At 42.3% G+C, this 24,138-nt stretch overlaps 1 protein-coding gene across 1 annotated transcript; it reads left to right on the forward strand.

Moving 5' to 3' along the window:
• Positions 1 to 11,602: 11,602 nt before the first annotated feature.
• On the forward strand, positions 11,603 to 20,461 carry LOC103359635 (transketolase-like). The gene is made up of 14 exons (XM_008285081.1): positions 11,603 to 11,709; positions 13,510 to 13,627; positions 13,709 to 13,822; positions 13,919 to 14,016; positions 14,783 to 14,974; positions 15,082 to 15,200; positions 15,354 to 15,550; positions 15,654 to 15,818; positions 16,873 to 17,029; positions 17,496 to 17,626; positions 17,728 to 17,811; positions 17,917 to 18,010; positions 18,265 to 18,387; positions 20,274 to 20,461. The coding sequence occupies exons 1-14, from the start codon at positions 11,603 to 11,605 to the stop codon at positions 20,459 to 20,461; spliced, it is 1,887 nt and encodes a 628-aa protein (XP_008283303.1).
• Positions 20,462 to 24,138: the final 3,677 nt, after the last annotated feature.

Raw genomic sequence — 24,138 nt, forward strand, 5'->3', positions numbered from 1 at the left:
CTAAAGGCCACAGAGCAACTTCACAGATGATCCAGCTCTAATATTCCCCATCTGTTGACACTGCTCTCAGTCATTGCTCCGATTGCTCAAATACCTGAATAATGTAAATACGCTGCTTTATCTCCAGTCAGCCTTTCTGTACGCTGGCTGTGAATGGCTCGAAGCATCACTGCTATTGTTGTTTTTACTGACAAGAGTATTATCATCACTCTTATTTTTCTGTCTCTCGTCGTGCTCCTTCCTTTCATACCCGTGTTTTCTACTTTGTTATAAAAATAACGATCTTACTTTGCTTTGCCTTAACTTACAATCAAGTTGAAGCTGTGACATTTATGCAATGTAGATGCAGATAAACAGTCTGGTAGCTGCTCCTTATGGGCTCATAGTCAACATACGGGCCTACAGTTCATGTTTGGGACTACACCAGAAGTTTGGCAGTTTAACTCAGCAATATGTGAACCAAACACAGCTAACGTCAAAGCAGAATAAAGCCTCCGTGTCTTATTGTGAACTCCACTGGTGTGCTGAGAGACACAGAGCTGCAAAAAAACAGATTTCATGATGCCGGAAAATGTGAAAGGCAGTGAAATATCCCTCAGCTCCTTCCTAAAACTACAACAAACATGGCAGGTTGTCACTGCCCCACACTGAGCACATTCATCAAGGCAATAATAATAATAATAATAATAATAAAAGCAGGTGACATGCAGTTAGAGCCAAAACAGGAGCAAATGCAGCCTGTGAATCCCGAGCTGCCACTCTCAGGCATCACTTGGTCACATCAGTTGTGTAAGTCCTTGAACTGCGAGCAGGCCCCGCAGAGGAAGAAACAGAAAAGGTCACATTGCAGTGATGCTCCAAGAAGAATTCATCTTCTTATTGCACAGGAGGGTTAAAACAATACAACATGTGATGAGTGTTATTGTTGTAATGACTGTGAGAGGTGGATTCAGGCTGGTAGCTCTTTGTTTTTTCCTTTTTTATTTTTTTAAACATCTCCTTTGTGCTGCTGCGCTTCTGTCTCCTTTCTGGTAGCCAAGGCTAGTGCAGGGCTCAGTGTGGGAACAATATGCGTATTAAATGCCCCCCCTCTTTTTTTCTTTTTTTTTTTTGTTGGAATATTAATTTCACTGCTGCATCGACATGGTCGGGCCGTGATGCAAATCAACACTGACGTTTCCATGAGCGATTCGTGACAAAATAAACCATCATCAAGCGTCCTCACGTTTCTCCTTGGACAAGGTAAGACAAATCCCCCCCCTCTCCAAAAAGAAAAGGATGGAGAATGACAGGCTGATTGACTCTGAGCGCTCGTATAGTGAAAATTGAGCAGCCGTCAGATGGTCCTCGAGAAGGAAAAAAAAAACAGCTGGCAACGTTTTCCCAACAAACCTCAATCAGGGAGCTAATACAGTGGACGGTCCACATGATGACAGGCGGAAGGTGCGAGCCCTGGAGGTGCGCTATTCTATTTATCTGTGTATGAGCCTCCTCTGAAGCCACCAGCGTCGAGAGCAAAGTGGCCATTAGTGAACTGCTGACAATAATGAGAGAGAGAGAGAGAGAGAGAGAGAGAGAGGAGGGAAAAAAAAATCAAAGGCATCATGCAGGAAAACGCAGCTATGCTAAGAGGCTAACTTCGGTACCTTTTTTATTCTGGAGACTTCAGGGTTCAGCCGCGGTCCTCTCCGCTCGCTAACGCGGCTCCAGAGCGTCGGAGGGCGGAAATAGAGCAACAAACGCAGGTCCCGGTGCCGAGCGGCGGGTTATAATTCATCGGTTTCCCCCCTCCCGGCGAGCAGGCTGGGAGAGACACACGGAGGGAGGCTGTGCGTTAGAGGAGCTCTTCCATGGTGACTGTGGAGAGCTGGAGACAGCAGAGAGTGCGCACCAGACAACAGAGCATCCTCGTCCGCTGCCTGCTTATCGTCACAGCAGCGCCAGTGAACAGTGAAACGAGAGGACAGCAGAGAGCAGCTCTCCTCCTCCTCCTCCTCCTCCTCCTCCTCCTGCTTCCTCCTTCCTCCTCTTCCTCCTCCTGACTCTCACATAGGTGCTCGGTGCCAAGTGCCCGGTGCTACCTGCTACTGCTCCTATGATAAAAAGTGACACCTTTTGCAGGATAATATCACATCCAGCATCCATTTATCACGCAAAGGTCACGGAGCAAAACGCTGTGTTTCGTATATGTAGCTGTGTGAGATAAGCATAGGCAGGCTTGGGAGCTTATCTGACTGGGAATATTGGAAAAGGCCTCTTTTATATTAAAAAAAAGGCTTTGTTATGATTATTAAATCAGTTGTACATCTTTAAGGATGTCAGAAAAGAGCAAATATGGGTGAAAAATCCTATCAGCAGCTGTTTTTTTTTCTTCTATTTCTAAATAATGAAGTTATAAATTGTTCGCCTGGCCGCTGGTTTCTCAGTTTAACAAGCTGTTGAGGTTCAGTTATGGAACAGCTGCAAACATGTCAAACAACATTTAAACAGATGATAAAAGATGGTATCATTAAAACATATGCTGCTATTAATGAGACTTATGAAAAGCAATAGTACAGATGTATTATGATTTATTTTGAGAAGGTGTTACCACTGTGAAAGTGTCAAAATGTAAGTTATTATTGTCATAAAGGTTTTGGTATAAATATTTTCAAATTCTTCAAAACCCTTTTCGAACTGTCAGACTTTGATTTTGTGCATCAAATGTTGACTTTTGTTGTTTTGGTTCGAAATAAAGGAAAAAATAAAAAAAAATGTGGGTTTTTTTCATCATAATTTGTTAAATCTGCAGTTTTGAAAGGGCTGACAACAGATCTGTAGTCCTCAGGTTGGTAATGAGTTATATGAGCCATAAAAAAGGATGTTTTAACTACCAATTACACCCTTTTATCCCCACAGGTTTCCTCATGAGAACAGAATAAAGTGTCTGCATCCTGTTCAGTAAACGGAAAGTAAAATCTGTACGTATACACAGTAGTTTGGGAGCTGGTCTTACTAAAAAAATACTGGACACCTGTTTTACTGTTTCTAAAGAAAGCAAAAGCTTTAAAGCTGCTGTGTCAGTAGATCAGTTCTGGGTTAAAACTGAGTACAAAAACAAACAAATAAATCCCGTTATCTGCTTTTTATTTGCAATTCTTAATAGCCTTAATAATTCTTAATAACATCTTCACCTGGCCACTGGTGTCTCAGTTTAATAAACTACTACGTGTTTTTTTTTAGTCATAATTATTTAGATCTGTGCTTGTAAATAAATTTTTCTAGGATTTCCCAGTTTAATAAGTCATTAAATCTAGTTTTGGATCTGCAGTTGTAAGTGTTGGTAGTGAAAGAGTGGCTTATAGCTGATCTATTAGCCATAAATTCATGATTTATTAATGTTTAATTCACAATATATAATCCCTAAAGGTTTCCTTAGAAGAACGTAGTCCTAAATATGGCTGCAACCATTTTTTATTTTTAAACTGAGACATAATCATAGACAGGCTTGGGAGCTTATCTTAATAAAAATATTGCACGATTAAATAGAGCATAAAAATTAATGGCTTCATTAATAATCAGTTACAAATTGTTATGAATCATAAAAGAGCAAACATCAGGTTTAGGAGCTCATCTGGCTAAAAATGTCGGATACTTGTTCTTAAAACGACACAAATTAGAGGCTTCGTTATGCTAATGAGTCAGTTTCTTTATGGATAAGTTACACACACCAACACATTCTGGTGAAAAATCCCATTAGCACCTGTTTATTTTCTATATTATTTCTATAAAATAAAGTTACAAATGTTCTCTTGTTTAAATTAGATTAGATAAAACTTTATTGATCCCTTTGGTCGGCTACCTCAGGGAAATTGTCTGTCTCTCAGTTTGATAAGTCTGGTTTGGGTCATAGTTAATTCTGCAGTTTAGTAAATGTTAATTAAGTTGTTTTCTCAGCGATACAGAAACAAATATTCACATGTTCAAGCGGTTCATGTTAACGAGATTACAACTGATGTTTGAACCACAATTGAACTGTTAATTACATCTTTAACCCCAAATTTCCTTAAACCAACCAAATATGGCGGCAAGATTGTTCACTGAAGAGAAGTCTAGCCGGACATATGGAGCACTGGCAGCCATCGGAGTAAATTCTGATTAATTATTGGTTCTAATCAATTCTCAGATGTTCAGAGACTGAACCACAGACCTGCCTTGCTTTCAATTCAGTGGTTGTGTGTTGTCACCCTGTATATATATGAACACGGCCTCATTAACTCCTGACTTTATAAACATAAAGGAGTCGGAGCGTACGGCAGGTTGAAGATTCACATTTTTAAAATGAGGCATCCAGGTGGTCAGAGTGTGTGAAGCACAACCTCAAAACACCGAAACTCTCCGATCAAAGCGACCTACAATCCCTTCATCTCCCAACAACAACAGGTTTTCTATTCATCACTCCACTCACAGTCCACACACGTTTAGAGAAACCTGCTGCCACAGATACTGTAGTGAATCTATGGCTCACCATCTCGTATCTCACCAACTGCTAGCATCGTATCCATACCGTGGCTTACAATATGCACATTTTTATTACAGAGGGCACCAATGAAAATGAATGAAGCAGCTACTTTTCCTGAGCTGTTCCGCATGCACCCAAATAAGCCCAAACTGAGGTTGCATATGCAGCAAACACTCTGAACTGCTGTGTTGTATATATTACTGGTCAGCAAAAATGCAATGAATAACTTAAAGGAACCAGTGTCACATTCAAGTAAGAAAAAGTTCTGCGTTGTTAAATATCTGCAATTCAATTAGTGAGAAACCCAACTTTCTCTTCGAACTTGTTTTTATAACGACAACATTTCTGTGTCAAAAGCTTGGATTTCCACTTCAAACAGACATTACAAAGCCAGAAACATTACAAAGTAGAACAGAAAGAGTTGGAAGAAAGGCGATAACTCAAAGTAACGTCTGCGTTATTAGTCATAATGATGTTTTTTGCATGTAAAGTAAGTCCACACGCCTGAGGTAGCCATCACAAGGCTCTGACAGCATGCTGCATGTGTTCATAGTGAGACAGTAAGTCAACACCACCTAACCTGATCTAGCACACGCCTCTCTCCCGTTACGGCCCTTCTCTTTAAGCAACCAAATGCTGGAATGTTCCAGATGTATGTAAATACACCAAACACTGTCCCTCGTTGTGTGGTGTTGGTAATGTTAAGAAGCCGTGGCCTTGTGTGTCAATGCTGCACCATCCTGTAAAATGCACTTATTTGTAAGTAAACAGTGCGACAAACAGAGCGCTTGTACATCTGTCACGCATGCAGCTACACATTAATCCCACCCTTATGAAAAACTAATGACCAGATGATAGCTTTGACCCACAGAGGACCCTTTAAAAAACGCTTGTCTGGATTTTATTTTCACTCACTTCATTGTTACGCCGGTGTCTCCTTAACAACGCCTCTAATGAAGCAGCAGGTGTTCGGCACGGCTTTGTAGCTGCTCTGTAATATTACAATATACCCCAGACACATTCCCTCCTCTCCAAAATGCTTTCATTAATACCCACAACCACCGAGTCTGATATCATATTATTTGCTGAAATAACAGCGACCACAGTTCAGCACCACTGAGTCATTACTGTTGTGAAAATCCTACCTGCTGGAGTAGAACAGCTGAGCGAGGCCTCTGCTTCACCTACATGTCCCAGCTGACAACCAAGAGCAGAAAACACTCAGCGTCCTCCCCGGTCAGTCAGTCAGTCAGTCAGTCAGTCAGGGAGCTGCAGCAGCGTTTGGTAGGAGGTGGAGGACGGCCGGGCGAAGAGGCAGGGACGGAGTTCACCGTATCAGCTTACCTGTCTGCCCTGGATAATGGTTTCTTCTTGAATCGTCTTGAATTATTCACCTGTGGACGAGGTGCTGTGCGTGTGTGTGTGTGTGTGTGTGTTAAACAATGGTTAAAACAAAATATTGTGACGAGAGTTTCTGCACATTTTGTACTTTATTAAATATTAATCTGCACTTTTTGGTTATTTACCAATTCAAGGTTGAACAAATGATTGCCACATATTAACACAACTGAACGCAGAATTAAAGTTAAATTAAGTTCGTTTGATCCTTTGGCGTTAGAGGAGCAGTCCGACATTTTGAGCAATGCATTTATTGTCTTTATTTGAGAGTCGGATGAGAAGATTGATACCATTTTTATATTTGTACAGTCAAAGAGAAACTGGATTTTAGCTTAGCATAAATGCTAAAGACATGGGACACATGCTTGGATATCTCCTAAGTTAAATAAACACACAAACAAACAAATCCAACACTGGTAAAGTTCACAAGTTCATGGTAAATCTTGTTACACTCCATCGAAAGTCACTGAACCCTGCAAAGAAATAGTTCCAACAGTCTATAAAGCTATTTTATATTCTGCTTTTTGCACAGATTAAACAAAGGAGATACTAGTCGGATTGTTAATGTGTGAAAAACTCTAACTAATAAATAATGACAGCCTTCGCCCTCTGGATATTTAAGAGACGTTTTTTGTTCTTTGTCCAATGAGTTCAACATATACTGCTTTAAACCCCCACCCTTACGAAAGGCTCCTGTGTTTTGTTTTTTTTACTCTTTCCTCCTGTTCTTGACCTGGTTCCTGCAAAGACTCGCCGTACGGCGGTGAAGACGGTGGAAATAACGCTTACATGTTTCAGTGTTCATCCACCTGGAACGGCCGACGTGCACGTATCGCCCTGTTTGTGTTCGAGATCGAGTTCAAAACTCTGCATCTCTCTTCCCTTCAAACCCAGTGAGTAGTCCCCGAGGAGAAAAGCGCAATGCGGTTCAAAATCACCGAAAATGGAGTAAAAACACAGATAGAGAGTACAGTGGCCTCCAGGGAGCACGGTTGCCATTTGGCTCAGTGCAGCAGTCTGGCCTCGTCTCTGATTAGTGTTTTCTAGGTTATTTTTCTTAAGGTCCCCATGAAGATGCTCTGTGCTGGTTTTTAATTCACACATTAAAACAAAGACAGACGGATGCAGCTCAGCACGAGGCAGGTCTTCTGTGGAGGTCCTGTGTCAGAGCTGTGTTTGTCCCACCACTGAGGGGATTATAAAGTGTTGACTCAATAAGAGTGCACGACGTGTTTAGTTTACATATGCAGTTCACAGTGAACAGCTGTTGTGTTTTTCTATTGCTCTGCAAATGCACTTAGCGTTTACTGTGTGTCCTTTATCCCTCAGTTTCTCCCTCGCCCGCTTCCTCCCTCCCTCACTTTCTGCAGCTCTTTTTAAATCAGATTGCCATAAATCTACATGCCCGCTTCGCTCATAAGCTGCAAAACAGCGATTTTCTTCCCCTTCTCATTTAATCTCAGCATCATTCATTGTTTCAGTTTCATGTCTCAGAAATCTGTGTTTTTAGACATTTTTGCTGCCACGTAGTAGTAAAAAGATTTGAAACAGTTTGGAATGTGACCACGTGCAGCTGGATATACGATATCTGAGCAGGCATATAAATCCTGGTTTTTACTGCAGCACACTCATGTGCACTGATGCAACAATCATTGCTTTTTCATGTTTATGAGAGCTGTGTGTACATCGGTGTGTGTGAGAGCGAGGCAGTGTGTTGGTGGAGCTGCTTGAAGGAGAGCAGTAGTGATGGAGCCTGAAAGCCCTGCAGCGCAGCTGTTCTCCCAGTGCATCGTCAACTTCACTGCTGAGCCTACAACACACGCTCAGCCTTAACCCCTGCTCACACACTCTCCTCTCCGCTCTGAATCTTCCTCTCTCTTTATTGTCTCTCCTTTTTCTCTTCATCCACTTCCCCTGCTTATCTAAAGCTCTCCATCTTTATATCGCTCATCTTCAAAAAGCTCATTTAATCCTCTTGCTGTCATTATCTTACTTTATCTGTGGTTCCACCTGTATACCATGACCATGTCTTGGCATCCATCTCTCTTTTTCACTTTTAAGAAAACAACAAAAACAAACAAAACATGCATGTGTTGCCTCAAACCAAACCCCCATTCCCAGGATGGTCACCCAGTCCTTCTCTGAAGATCTGAACAACAGACTGGTTTGTTGACGTTCCATCACAAGTCCTGTGCTCTTGTCTCATGGACTGTCAGTGGGTGGGGCCTTTGGGTGACGGACAGCTCTCAGATAGAAGGGCAAGCACCATGTCATCATGGTGACTGCAGAGCGATTTAAGGAAATGGAGTGATAAGAGCAGAGTGGAAAAGGCTCAAGCCTGAAGGAGCGGCTGGCATTAAAGAAATGTACCAAGATTCATGCATGTGTGTGTGTGTGTGTGTGTGTGTGTGTGTGTGATTCTATGCATATAAATGTGAGACTATTCCTGAGTTCATTTCTGTGCGCTAGTGTACACGTGTGCACATGTCTCACCATGCCTGAGTGCATGTGCACATATGCAGGCCTGTGTCTATCTATGTGTGCATCTGCATCTGTGCTACTTCTCAAACCCCATTAATCATTCAAGGTCCAGCAACACCGAGTACATTTTTGTTTACCTGAGCTCTGCATTGTGTTGGCGGGAGCACACTGTGTGTTATATTAAGGCATTGTTTCAAAAGTGGTGGCTTTGCTCCTCTTTTTCTGCCAGAGAGATTAAAAATAGAAACATTCATGCTCTCTGAATGTACTTTCCCTCCAGGAAGTGTGCAGTTGTGGGCGTCAGGCATTGGCTGAACACCGTCATGTGGCGTCGTCTTCCCAGGCTGCCATTGGCTGGCACCTGTGGGGCTCTGTGAAGAAAAGCTCTTCTGACAGGGCCCAGGAGCCCAGAGGAGTTGCTGGAAACTGGGAGAAGGACAATGTCGGTGGAACCAGGATAGCAGCAGGGGGCTCAAGAGATGGCATCAGTAGGACTGTGCATGTGGAGGTGCTGGGACGTGACCTCCCAGCTGCAGCGAAGGGCAGGAGTCTGCAGAGACGATCACATGGCTGGAGAGGTTCAGAGGGACATGAGTGAGGGACGGGAGAGGGTGATGGGAGTCAGTGAGCATGTGCCACGATCAAACAAGTTCAGCTGAATTTATTGCCATCCTCTCACTGGTACCAAACACTTCACATCTTTGGTTCCACTCAGTATGTTTGTCAGTGCAACTTCACCTCAAGAACTGTCTCCGTGTTCTTTGATTTAAAAATCCCTGCATAAACAATTCTAATCTCCTTTCTTGAATAAACACGTTTGAGTTCTGATGCTGTTCCCTCAGTTATGGGCCAGCATATGGACGGAGCCGTCTAATGAACCGCTTTCATGGCAGCATTTATGAGCATACAGTGTCCTCTGGTGTTTAATGTTTGGACTACAGCTGAGGAAAGGACATTCAAAATGGAGTAATGGAAAGTAGCGTACGTTCCTGCGACACGTCCACAACAGTGTGTAGCAGATCTTTCCATGTAACGCCTCACTGATCGCTTGTGTCAGCATGTTTGTTGACTTCTCCCATCAAGCAAAAGATCTGAGCTCCGATTAAATAAATTGTCCAGAAATAGCCTGTATTATTCTGTCACCGCTCCACAATAACAATAATTTTTTGCCCTCTTTTTTGTGCAATGGAAGTTTCTAGACTGTACCAAGTCACCGGTTGTACAAGTCCAGCCAGCGGACTCCTGGTCACTGTACACTGCTGCTTTAGAAATCAGGAACATGTTTTCTGTCTAATTACTTAGCAGCATACTGTACACACACACACACACACATTCAAATTAAATGCTGAAATGTGTCTCTACATGACCAACCATTTTTATGATAATATACTATTCCATCTATTTCGTAAATAATCCATATCAGCAGGCAGAAGGTAGATTTACGTCTTCAAAATATCAAATTTACTAAAACGTCCCAGTCGGACGAGTGCACCGAGTTCTCATCGGTCTCTCGTTTCGGCGACGCTCATCCGCTCTCACATCGCATCCAGTGAGTGACCAATGGAAAGGGGTCAAATGTATTATCAGAGATGATCCTCTAGATGGCAGGCCAACCTTCCCCATAACGGCTCTCCTGTCAGCTGCACTCAATGCTTTGTGCTGAGGCTGTAAATCAAACATGTGATGGAACGCTTTCAAATCTTTTATTTATCAAAGCATTTAACGATAAACACAATTTTTATTATTTACATCCATACAATATGCTGTACTGTATCATATACAATGGAAATATACTCTCATAAATTGTATAAAATAATAAATGCATGTTCTTTATTTGGTGTAGCCCGATGCTATTGTCCTCTTCCTGTACAATTACAAACCCTAATTCAGTTTGAGGCCAAAGAAAATGAACTTCACACTTTTTTTTGGTCATTTCAGTGGAAGGAGCACTAAAAAGTCTCTTCCTGTTTGACCCTGCAGGTAATTCAGAATAAGCTCTGAGCAGCGAGGCCCAGGCATGTACAGTATATCAGGCCCCTGAGGCCGCTCGCCAAAGGACTCTGAGGAAAGAACACCGTGTTCTCAGTCTGCCGTAAAGCTCAGTGAGCATCATGATGTCGGACAGGAGACAGGAAACGGCGACGGTGAGGAGGAGGCCTGGGCTCAGCAGAGTCGTGGAGCTCTGACCTTTTCTGGAGTAAATATCTGTTTTAAAAGAAAAGCACCAACGTTGTCTTCCCTTTGTTTCTCTTTGCTTTCATGTCACATTTCAGTTTGGTAAGTCGTTCAAAAGAAGTACAGCTTAGAGAAAAAAATCCACATGTTTAAAAAACCAACAATCACTTTCACTTCACATTTTTTTACAATGAGGATCATAAAGTTATCTCTCTTCTGCTTTTGTTTTCTCTTCCTCTCCCGTGATTTTGAGGCTGAAATGATTTTTCATTAGTTCACAATTTCTTTCTTTTTTTTTTTTTTTTGACCAAATACAGAGCTCTGGACATTTTTGATTCACATTTTCTCTTTATTCCGTCTTTCCTTATTAAATTGTCACTCTTCTGCTCACATCATCGCCTTTTTCCCTCTCTGTTAAATCTGTAACACGAACAGATCAGTTCAAACGCGGGCTTCGGCGACAACAATAGGAGATAATAGAAGTAAATAACAAAGAACAATCAGCCATCCGATTTGAATTATTAGTTTGGACAGTGAAGCCACAGCAAATCAGGGTGAGGTGCTTCAGATGACCCACCCTCCCCCCGGTTGTTATCCAGACAATCCTTTCACACACACACACACACATGCACATGCACACACACACACACACACACACGATTGCACATCTATAACTGTGACAAACCTCCAACATCCCAGTCAGACAGTAGCCAATAGAATGAGTGCCATTATTTTTTAGCAGTAACACCCAGCCCACGTCACTGGGTTCCCCCTCCTTTGTGTGTGTCCGTCAGTGTGTGTGTGTGTGTGTGTGTTGTGCATCTCTATGCCTGGTAGCATAAATCCAGCTTCTCCTCCATTCTCTCTCTCTTTCTCCCAGCCTCCATCGCTCACACACACACTCATACATACATACATACAGGTGCTGCTGCTGTTTGGCGACCCTCCCTCTCTCTCACACACACATTCAAAACTCATCACAGGATTGTAGTTGGTTCACTTTTCTTTTTTGTTTTTGGTGCTGAAGAACTTGATATTTTTGCCTTCATGGAGGATTACCACAAACCTGACCAGCAGACAGTGCAGGCGCTGAGGAACATCGCCAACCGCCTTCGAATCAACTCCATCAAGGCGACGACCGCGGCGGGCAGTGGGTGAGTTCACTCCACTGGCTCTCACATGTGAGCTTCAGTGGAGGACTGTGAGTGGCACTGCACATATAAACACACAGAATGCATGCATACCATAAGTCACACTTGATATTTTCGTTGCAACGTGCACAGATGAACACCAGCGGTCACACCTACTGAACCCTGCATGTGATGCAAGTGAAGGGCCAAAGGAACAGCGTGTCCTACCTTTGTGCTCCTCCTTTGGTCCATTGAAAGAATAATCCACCGTTTGTTTGAGAAATTTCCTTCTGAATCTTTAATCAATGAAATTAAATGAATGAAATTATCCACATTTAACAATTTCTACATCATTCAGCTTTATGTAACATTTATGGTGAATTAAATAAACACCATGTAGCAGGAAAAAAAAAAAGATCCCTTTGAGTTTAGTGCAGCAAAGTTACATAACTGTGAAACTATTTCACCACAGCCGTCGTGCAAAATGAATAATTTAATCTTTTATTACGACAGGGTTTTAATTTTCTGCAGAATGAGCTAAAATTTAAAAGATATTTGGTTCATTAGGGATATTTTAAAGTCTTGCACTTAATTTTGTTTTGCAGGATAAACATTAATTCGGCCTTTTTTTGTTTCAGAGAGATAAAGTGCCCTCGAGCAGCACTGGACACAATAGACTCTCATGTGCGATCGTGGGTGAATTATGTGTCTTGAGTGCTGCTGCGGTCGTCGCAGCTTTTTTCAACGGGAGAAGGAAATTTTCAATGAAAAGCTGAAATCTTTGTTATGATGTCCTCTTAGAGCTCCGTTGTAGGATGCTGGTGCATTTGGTTGGCACATACGTGGAATCATCACATCCAATCTGAAGTAGAAATGTCTCAGATCAGCAGAACAAGGTTGATTTTTTAATCAGCATTTGCTTTGGAAAACACAAAATCTTGTCTGTATTTAAAGCATGAAGGGATTCATCGGAGTCTCATTGAACACTTTGACAAACGTACGGTGATAAAAACAAAAAAACACTAAGAAATGTTTGTAATAATGTTGCCTGACTTCAAATATTCTAAGCCTTAAAGGTGTTAACGGCTAATTAAACTCTAATAAAACTCTTACATGTGGGAGAGGGTCGTAACCAGCCTCTGAATCCAGCGCGCCAAAATACTTTCTCCTTCAGATTAAAGAGCTCTGGAAGGAGAGCTGTGGCTGAAGTTGGTTCTAGTTTAATATAATGACTCCATGAAAGCAACAGTTCTTCTCATTTCTTCTTTAAATGGTATCATCACATTTATAATCACTTATTTGATCGTACAGGCAGGCTTTCTGTGGTCACTAGCATCATAAATGGTCTTCATACAGGGTTTTATCAGTGCCTTTACAATAGTTGTCCAGCATGCAACATTTCTATTTCTGAAGGCCTATCACCTCTTTACATCTGCTACACGTCTTTTGTCTGGCATTAGTTTGGATTCCACATGTTGGACCTTCAAGCATCCTTATATTCTGCCCAGACAGACCACCTCATGCTCTCCAAAAGGCAGCATGTGGCATTGAAACCACTAAAATTTTACATTTCTGGTTGAATTGAAAGATGATCACCTGAGCTGAGTTTCCTCCCAAACCATTCTGTAGCATTATGGAACAATAATCTGACTACACCACTCGTATTAAGGGACTTGATCTCCACCATATGCTCCCAATAATAAACGTGTTAAAGTTGAAGCCGTCTGTGTGTCTTTGTTTTGACTGTACGGTACATTCCTGTGGCCATATGTGTGCGCTTATGTCCGACATATGGGTAACAGCACCCTCTCCTCCACTGTGCAGACACCCCACATCATGCTGCAGTGTGGCGGAAATCATGTCCGTGCTTTACTTCCACACTATGAGGTACCGCCCCGAAGACCCGAGGAACTTCAACAACGACCGCTTCATCCTGTCCAAGGTGAGTCAGCCGGCCCTACTGGTACTGGGCACGAAGGCCTCTCTTCATCCTTTGACATTTGGAATTTCTTTTCTCTCTCAGGGTCACGCTGCTCCTGCCTTGTACTCCATGTGGGTGGAAACAGGGTTCCTGAAGGAGAGCGAGCTGCTCAGTTTGTGCCAGGTGGATTCCAACCTGGAGGGCCACCCAACCCCTGTAAGTGGTCACAAACTGTAGCACACCTCAGGAGTCATCTCAGTGACTCGCCCACCATTCTGTTCCTTTGTTTTATACGCTTTGTGTGCATTTCAGAAGCAACAATTTGTGGATGTGGCCACTGGATCCTTGGGGCAGGGTCTCGGTGTGGCCTGTGGGATGGCTTACACTGGGAAATACTTTGACAAGTCCAGGTGATCCTTTGCAATTGAACGCATCACAAACAAACACACGTGGAAAAAAAATGTAGCTTTACACTAGTGTTGCAGCTTAATCAAATTAGTAAATTAAAATTTAAAGAAAAGTTTAGAATCTAGAATTAATTTGAAATGCATCTGGTGTCAAACACAAGCATTCTTAACATTTTGCTGTTGGTTGCGTTTAAATCTTAGCTTTGCATGGCGCCTCTTTCTGGTGCCTTTTAAAGAGGACTTTGCACATCCAGTGGGTGTGTACTGCGGCTGCATGCTCTGCTCTCACAATTCTTCTGCTCCAATAATCGCAGGCGCAGCAGCTATATCTCGGTTATTTTTACCATCCAAGCAGATTTCATCTCAGAATTAAATTCAAAATTTGTGCTTTCAACCATGTATTGGCTGTAAATCCATTGTTCTAAGGTATTATGACGACATGATTTCATTTGACTTCAGTCGTTTCGAGCGTTGATTTCCATGCAACCAGCTAAAAATATGAAACAAACAGTGAACGAAAAGGGATGGTGCTAAAAGTTCTTCAAAAATAAGAAATTGTTTGTTTAGGTTAAATTACTGTTGTATGGGGGATGCGTGTGAAAATCAGCAGCCACATCTTCAGAGGCCTCAGGAAGCTTTTAGCACAGCTGAACCCAATGTGAGATAACACTTCTTCTCACAAGCACAACCCTTCATCCAAATACACAGCACACACACAGATATACCAGAGAGACACCAGCTAACCGTATCGACTTCTTCTCCACCTCAGCTACCGTGTCTACTGCCTGCTGGGCGATGGAGAGATGTCGGAGGGAGCCGTCTGGGAGGCCATGTCGTTTGCTTCCTACTACCAACTGGACAACCTGGTGGCCATCATGGACATCAACCGTCTGGGCCAGAGCGACCCAGCACCTCTGCAGCATCACGTAGAGAAATACCAGAAGCGCTGTGAAGCTTTTGGGTAACAGTGCACAGTTCATACTGAAGTAGAGGCTAAACTATGTGCTGTGATGCATCCATGTCATCTACCATGTGAAGCATACCAAGTGTCTTTTAATGTGTGCATAGCTGGCATGCCATCATAGTGGACGGACACAGCGTGGAGGAGCTTTGCAAGGCTCTGAGCCAGCCCCGCCATCAACCCACCGCCATCATTGCTAAAACCATCAAGGGCAAAGGCATTCCAGGTAATTGTCTGTCACAACCCCACGCCTCATCAGCAAATGCATTGCTCTCATTTTAAATTTAATGCAGAAACGTGCAGCATCAGCTTTACGGTCTGAGCGTTAGCCCATCTAATGTTCTCTAAATGTAATGGCATGTGGCTCATGTGGTTTCAGCTGCAGAGGATAAGCTGGGCTGGCATGCCAAAACTCTGCCCAAAGACATGGCCGAGATGGTCATGAAGGATCTGCAGAGCCGCATCATGAACAGCAGCAAGCACCTGTACCCGCCCGCTCCCATCGAGGACTCCCCGCCCGTCAGCCTGAGAAACATCAGGATGCCGAGCGCGCCCAGCTACAAACCTGGAGAGAAGGTCTATACTCTCAGATACTCTTGTCTGCAGAAGCCACTGGTGCATTAATGCTATGCACAGATAGACACTAGCATTGATCTGTTTGGTGTCTCCTTCTTTACAGATTGCCACTCGGAAGGCGTACGGGATGGCACTGGCCAAGTTGGGCCGCTACAATGAGCGCGTTGTGGCCCTCGATGGAGACACCAACAACCTCACCTACTCAGAGATCTTTAAAAACGAGCATCCCAACCGCTTTGTTGAGTGCTACATCGCTCAGCAGAACATGGTATGATCCTCGACCAATCTCCAGATTTACCGCCTTTTCACAAAGCCTATGAAATGTGTTTTTGCAAGACAGACATTTATTAACAAAGCCATCTGTGCACATTTTTTTTTATTTTGGTCTAATACTCTTTTTTTTTAAACCTATTAAAAACACATTTGCTTTACAGTGGTGATTTTTGTGAGTAAGCTGCTCTCACCAAGCCTGGCTTTGGGTACAAACCTCCATGTCACAGCTGCTAGCGTGAGCCCGTGTTAATAAATTATGCATGGCTTGTCTGTCCGTAATGTAAGGATGGGCGAAGACACGGCCCATGTGCCGTCCTGTGGTCAGTGTGGCAGCTGCTGACACCCACGGTTAGAAAGCACCTTCCTTCGGCCTCCGTCATTGTTTCATCTGATCTTAATTTGGGGGGGAGTTGCTAATTCCTCGTCTTGTTGTAGCTCCAGCAGCAGCCGGCTACGATGTAGGTCAGGCGTGTGCATGATGATAAGCAGTCTTGACAAGTGTATTCAGAAGTAAAATATTAATCAGCGCAGAGGGGGGAGGGACCATCTGGCTGAACGCATGAGAAAAGTCAAAAGTTGAAGGACGCAACAACTGCGGTTGATAGAAATTCAATGAAAACATGCAGTTACAGGACGCTGATCAATTTGTTATAAACACAGATAAAATATATTTTATTATAAACATACAAGGAGTGGTTTCTTATCTGTGAAGGAATTTATCTAACATCAGATGACAAAGCAAAGGAAGCTGTGGGGCTGCGGGGAGTTTGGGAGACAGGACAAAGGAAATTATTTGTAAGAAGAGGTATGCCACTGATTCTACCCATATGGTCCAGTAAGCTCCAGAGCTTTGAGGGAAAACTCCTCTCACTGACTTTCTACTTACAGTGGTCTTTGGTTCAAAGCGGCTTTCAAATATGGTTTGTGCTGCAGATATTTGGCCCTCTGGGTGTTCTTTCTGCCATCGTGTGACCTGTGTCTATCTAATACGGCACAGGAACGTTATACCTCTTGTGTCGGCGCTGAGAAACATTCATTTCCTTTCCCAGGTCAGCGTTGCTATGGGATGTGCAGCCCGTGATAGGAACGTCGTATTCGCCAGCACTCTTGCTTCCTTCTTCACTCGCGCCTACGACCAGCTTCGCATGGCGGCGATCTCAGAAAGCAACATCAACCTGTGTGGCTCCCACTGCGGCCTGTCCACCGGTTAGTCGACTGCTGCTTACACGCCACCACCCCCTCCACCAAAGCCACACCTTCACAAAGCTCACCTCTATTCCCTCACACAGAATCCAACCACTCCACAGCGTTTCTCAGACTACATTCACAGTATCCCTGATGACTGTATGATAAATGTAAAAAGAAAAACGTGTCTTCCTCAGTGTGTAGTAGTTGCAATCCTTTCTGTCTTCCCCTCTAATGCTTTTTCCTCACCATCTACCCCCCCTTGGCCTTACAGCTATTACTCAACCCTCCCCCTTTTCTCCCTTCGTGTCTGCCCTGGAAGCTGTCAGCAGGGATCCAAGTGTCCCTCTGTTAGCGCAGGTACACTGCATGCAGTCTGGCTATACGTCCGTGCATCTGCATGCATCAGCTCGCCTGAACTTTTGAGGATTTCCTCGATGCTGGATGTATATACAGTCAGTTACAGACCTGGATGTGTATGTTACAGGAGAGGAGGGCCCCTCTCTGATGGGCCTGGAGGACATGTCTATGTTCAGGGCCCTTCCCACCGCAACCATTTTCTACCCCAGTGACGGTGTGTCTACAGAGAAGGCTGTGGAACTGGCTGCAACCACAAAGGTATTCAGAACGTCACAGTTAGTCTTCCCGAACAGATCAGAGGAAACTTGATTTATTTAAAAAAAGCCTCGTGTGGTCATGCTCTTGTCGTTTTCGTTAAGGGTGTTTGCTACATCCGAACCAGCCGCCAAGACAGTGCCATCATCTACAACAGCAATGAGGACTTCCATGTTGGACAGGCAAAGGTGAGACGCTCTTTGGGAAGTAGAGGGAAAGTAAGAAAACAGAAAGTGTACTCTTGACAAAAACACACCATGCACTGTAAGTTAAAACATCTTTCCCTTTGCCAGGTGGTTTACCAGAGCAAGGAGGACCAGGTGACTGTGGTGGCCGCTGGAGTGACTTTGCATGAGGCCCTCGCTGCAGCTGAACATCTAAAGAAAGGTACAGTTTAGTAAAATAGATGACTGTAGGAGGCTGAAAAATGTCCAAGATGATGTAAAACACAGCCAGCAGATGAAAGAAATACTGCAGCATAGATTTTAAGCAGATACCTTATGGCTCATTTGGTATCATTCCTCATACATGTAAACATTTAAACCTTTTTTTAAATTTTAATTCCTGCCTCAATATACTGTAAAATGATGGTTTCCAGTATGTCTATGTGTTGTATTTATGTGCTAAAATTCCTCTTGCAGAGCGGATCTATGTCAGAGTCATCGACCCATTCACAATCAAACCGCTGGACATGAAAACCATCAGCGACCACACACGTGCCACCAGAGGACGGATCCTCACCGTGGAGGACCACTACTACGAAGGCAGGTTTCCCTAAAAGTTGCCCGTCCTGCTCAGCTTTTGCATATTGTATGACACATTACCGACGTAGCAGCAACAAGCTCCTCAGCGTAGCGCGGCCGCCATTGGTCGGCATCCTCGGGTGTGTTGCGGTGGCATGTTTCCATTGGTCCCGTGACGTAGACGCGGTGTGGTGGCATTTGCTTATTGGCTGCGTGTTGTGTGCCCTCATCGCAGGCAAGGTAGTGGCACTGTGGTGCATTTTGTAAGTGTGGGAGCCAGAGAGGCAGAGTGCTGTCAGATTTCCTTAACTGAGCATGTGCCCATGGGGCTGACTGTGACCTAGATAACACAGACAGCCGTGTCCTGTGCCTGATAGGAGAGAGGGGATGGGTGATGGCATGGACTAGGCTGGACAAAGGAAATTTAGCAACTGTAATCCGTCAGATGTGGGATATCGCATTCGTTTTAAGCCTAAACCAGCTGTGGTTCAGTTCAAGGGGATATTTTTTTTGTACTTGTTTGCAAAGGATTCTTTCAATAATTCAAACATTTCTGCTCATAAGATCTGTGCAGCATCTATGTTTCTGTACTTACACATTAACTGTTAAATATGGTCATTTCCACATTCAGAGAAATCTGGGAAATACCTAAATGTTTTACACACAGAAGAATCTGTACAGTATCAAGAGTACTTATGTATATTTCTTTTTTTATTTTCTTTATTGATTTTTCTACATTTTTGCTTCATCCCTTTTGTTGTGATAACACTAAATTTCCCCTCTGTGGGATCCATAAAGGATTATTTTATGTTATGTTATGTTATCTTATCTTATCTTAGCTTAATTTGTTTGCGTTGATATATCTTAACTCATCTTACACTGTATTATCTTAATTAATCTGAACTTAGCTTATCCTATTTTTTAAATTAACCTAATTAACTTTACAACTTTACTTATCTTACTAAACTCATCTTATCCTAATTTATTTGAGCTTATCTTTTTTCTATCTTTTCTTAAATAATCTTAATTTAATTAATTTGAACTTAACTTATCCTATTTTTAAGCTTCACTAATTTTACTACTTTAACTTACTTAATAAATTTTTATTTTATCCTATTTTATTCGAACTTATCTTAATTTCTTTGCACTTACATATCTTAACGCATCTTATATTAGCTTAATTAAGTTGAACTTAACTTATCCTATTTTTTAAATTAACTTAACTTAATTAACTTTAAACTTATCTTTTTCTATCTTTTCTTAACTTATCTTAATTTATTAGAGCTCACATATCTTAACTCATCTTAACTTAATTTGAACTTAACTTATCCTATTTTAAGTTAATTAATTTTACTTCTTTATTTAACTTGCTTAACTCATTTTTATGTTGTTCTACTTTATTTGAACTTATCGTTTTCTATCTTTTCTTAACTTATCTCACCTTAATTTATTTGATCTCATATATTAAGTCATCTTCGCTTAATTAATTTGAACTTAATTTATCCTATTTTTTAAATTAACTTAATTAACTTTACTAATTCTACCACTTTACTTACCTTACTGAATTCATCTCATCTTATCCTAATTTATTTGAACTTAACTTTTTCTATCTTTTCTTAACTCATCTTAGCTTAATTAATTTGAACTTAACTTAGCCTATTCTTAAAGTTAATTAACTTTGCTACTTTATTTAACTCATTTAACTTAACTCATTTTTATTTTATCCAAATTTTCCTGAACTTACCTTATCTTATCTTATCTTATCTTATCTTATCTTATCTTATCTTGTGTGCACAAAGGCTCATTCTTTGCTGACGTATTGTCAAGCCGTTTGCTTGCCTCCCGTCCTACAAGAGAACTCGTCTTTCCTCTTTATCTTGCTCATGTGATAACCTTTCCTCCCACAGGTGGTCTCGGGGAGGCGGTGTCCTCAGCGATGGTCAACGAGTCAGGCTTCAACCTGCATCGTCTCGCTGTGTCCCACGTGCCCCGCAGTGGCAAACCACACGAGCTGCTCAAGATCTACGGCATCGACCGCGACGCCATCGCCCAGGCCGTCCGCAAGATGCTCAGCAGCTCCACCAACGCCAAGTAACTTTCCCCCTGCCCCACCCACCTACCTGATTACACCCGCGACGACGAAGATAAGCGGTCGAGTATGTTTTTGATTCACACGACACCCAGCTCTTTAAATTCATTCACTGTGAATACCCCTGATCGTGTACTGAAGTAATGTGATTTTGTGCCGTACACTTTGAAGTAGAGTTCCACGTTTACCTTCCTTTTTGTGCATCCATCACACACACAGATTCAAACACACACACACACATCCTCACTCATAATCTCAGCTTTGTCATGGGTCCAGTTCAGTCATTAAAAGTGTGGCCGTACCTGACTTTGTCGTTGGTGGATGCTCACCGTGCAAAACAATCCGTTACTACATGTTCAACATGACTACTGTGTGATGCTCTCATGTGTTTTTAAATGCTCTTTGATTAACTTCATTCAGCTGGAGATGGTTTTATATTGTTCTGATGTAGCTCTTAATACTGGGTGGGGCTTAGTTTTTAAAGTAGGTGTCAGAAAGAAGCTAAGTGAGTAGTTGTCTGTAGAAGGTAGCGGAAAAATATCAAACAAATGTAGGCAGGACATAAAGAGTAGTCACACGAAACCACGACTCCTATATTTAGAACAAACCCAACGGTTGTGGTTTCAAAGATCATTTCTCTTCAGCACTGTCTTTTGTTATTGATTTTTAAAGTCACCATGAACCAGCACACCTCAGCGTTCATCTGTGCTTCCGCCGTACGTTTGAACCACGGCAACAGCGTAACTGTCTTTGTGAAACGGTGGAGGGCTGGAGGCCCGTCCAGTGCTGACGGAGGATAAAGGTGGCCGTGACTATGAAGGTAGATCGGTAGCTATTTGCATCTGACTTGAGAACCTAAGAACAAACACTTTCTTTGTTACTTGAAATTTTGTATGTACCATACTTTCATGTAATAAAGCCCTCTGCATTTGACTTTGAAACTTCAGCATTGCTTGTGTTTCTTGTTGTGTGTGTTGTGTAACTCAAGCGATACACTTTCAACTGAAGCAGCGTCTGCTGCATCGCTCACTTGGACGACTAGTTTTATCGATGTTATGCCCAGCTCACTAGAGAAAAGGGAAGTAACATAAAACCCTGATGTTGTGAAGGTATTTATTTACCAAAGCTAAGAGTTAATAAATACAAAAGTGAGACAACTAAGGTCTAAACGAGAACAAAAGGAGACTCTAACCTGGAGTTTAAAGATCACCATGATGCAGAGGAATAAAAAAAGAATCAATAACAATCTAACTAATCCAATCTAATAACAGAAATACAATCCTAACAGCACTGGTGAGGCTAACAGCCGATCTACGGTGGGTGCAGTGTTCTCAAACAGGATCTAGTGCCTCAGCAAGTTCACAGAAGTACAACCTCTCTTCACTCCCGCAGGCAAACCCATTGGTATTTGTTCATTTATGAAACTATTATAGGTCAAACTCCGGCATACCTACGTTCACTACTCGTCACCCGTCAACCTCATCCACCTCCTCATCCCCAACGCCCGCACTGTCTTTGGCTGCTCTTCATTTCAGTTCTTTATCGTCTTTTAAAAATATGGTGAAGGAACTATTTACTGAGTCCTGTACCTGCTTTTAGTGTATTTTATCTTCAAAGCCTTTAATTGTTACCTGTTTTTTTTAACGGATGTATTCCCTTTACTGTATTTTCTGCTCTGTGCTGCCTCTTGGGATGATCCAGGTCGTTATTGTAAATGAGAATGTGTTCTCAATTAACCCACCTGGTTAAATAAAGAAAACACAAAGAGGCACATGAGCAACAGCTCGCTGGTCTGCTGGCGTTTTATATCCTCCTGGTGGCTCCTGATTGGTGGATCAGCCTTCTCCAGCACAGGTGGATGTAATCAGATCTGCTCAATCAGTTCCTGATGCAGAGGAACCTGAGGGCTGCAATGAGCACACACACACAAACACACACACACACACACACACACTGAGAAGAGAGGTGGCGGCCACAGCAATTGATGCCATTAATTAGCACAACCAGGATTAGGAAGGATACTTTGAAACTGTAACAGGCTACATACAATAGTTGTCCAGTTGAAAATCCATCCATCCATCATCTGCACACCGCTTAATCCTCACTAGTATCCCAGCTGACTCAGGGTGAAGGCAGGTTCACCTGGACAGGTAACCAGTCTATCACAGGGCTACACTTAGAGACAGACAACCAAGCACACTCACATTCACACCTACGGACAATTTAGAATCACCAATTAACCTCAGTATGTTTCTGGACTGTGGGAGGAAGCCGGAGAACCCGGAGAGAACCCACGCTGCACGGGGAGAACATGGAGACTCCACGCAGAAAGATCCCGGGTGTCCTTCTTGCTGCGAGGCAATGTTGCTAACCACCGAGCCACCTTGCAGCCCCCAGTTGAAAATGTAGCCTAGTAAATAATATAATTATTTTAATTACCTTATTAAAGTAATATAGCTTTTTTTTATATATTTGATTACTTTACTTGACTTTCTTTTTTCTTTTTTTCTTCTTTTTTTTAAAAATAATCATTTGGCAATAAAACTGGAAAGTCCTTAAAACATAAGTGTAAACAATATATTGTCAAACTTTGCTGGTTTTTGGTTAATACACCAAAGAAGGTATTCTTCCTCGCGAACAGAATGAATGTTTTATCAAATCAAATCAAATCCAGTTTATTGTCATGTTGCTGTACGTACACCAGGGGTGTCAAACCCTGGTCCTCGAGGGCCACAATCCAGCATGTTTTAGATGTTTCCCTCTTCCAACACACCTGATTCAAATGATCAGCTCATCATCAAGCTCTGCAGAAGCCTGATAACGATCCTGAATCATTTGAATCAGGTGTGTTGGAAGAAGGGAAACGTCTAAAACTGGATTGCGGCCCTCGAGGACCAGGATTCGACACCCCTGACGTACACAGTAGTAGAGGGAAGATGAGATTCTTCAGGATCCAAGAACTTAAAGCAATTTAAATAAAGATGTTTACATATCTGGATCAGCAGTTCAGCATTCTGGCAGCTGGTGGAATGAAGCTGTTGATCAGTCTGGAGGTTCTTCCTTTAACGCTCCGTGAACGTTTGCCTGATTACCTATTCCAAACATAAGCTTCTCACATGTGGATGTGATGCCTTTTTATTAGTTACCATAATTCATGTTTTTCTCAGTGACTGTAATGGATTACAGTTACATCTATTTTGTAATTTTAAAGATTTAAGATGTCGTTATCATCAGTCTACATGAAAATACAATGAAGATCTGTTAATCTCCTTCAGTAGCAGCATAGTGGGCTCTATAGTCGGTCATATACTAGTACATAATGATAACACATACGTTTTATCTTTTTAAGAAACTCAAAGACGCTTTACACACACAAAAACCAAATGTAACATGAACCTGATGCCTTCCCAACACTTTAACTCGTTTACAAAAGTGAAAAACACGTTATTAGTGTCATATATTATTTATTTCTTTACTGTACATCCCAGAGCTTGCTTACATATGTTCCTAACTAATTAGAAAATGACAGGCTGGAGATCTGAAACATGCTCGTTTGCATTGTGCCGTGAATGATTTCCTGGCATCTCTGAAAGTTCATCATTAATCCCAAGTCTGCCCTTTGACCACGAGGTGCCACCGAGAACAATCGCTGCCCGTAAATCCATCCTGTGTGACTGCAAACC

Source organism: Stegastes partitus, unplaced genomic scaffold, assembly GCF_000690725.1.
Source record: "Stegastes partitus isolate 25-593 unplaced genomic scaffold, Stegastes_partitus-1.0.2 Scaffold10, whole genome shotgun sequence".
NCBI lineage: Eukaryota > Metazoa > Chordata > Actinopteri > Pomacentridae > Stegastes > Stegastes partitus.

Coding starts and splice junctions, on each gene's coding strand:
- LOC103359635 (XM_008285081.1), top strand. CDS start 11,603: ATGGAGGATTACCACAAACCTGACCAGCAGACAGTGCAGGCGCTGAGG. Junction 14,975..15,081: donor AAGCGCTGTGAAGCTTTTGG/GTAACAGTGCAC, acceptor ATGTGTGCATAG/CTGGCATGCCATCATAGTGG. Junction 18,388..20,273: donor GGAGGACCACTACTACGAAG/GCAGGTTTCCCT, acceptor TTCCTCCCACAG/GTGGTCTCGGGGAGGCGGTG.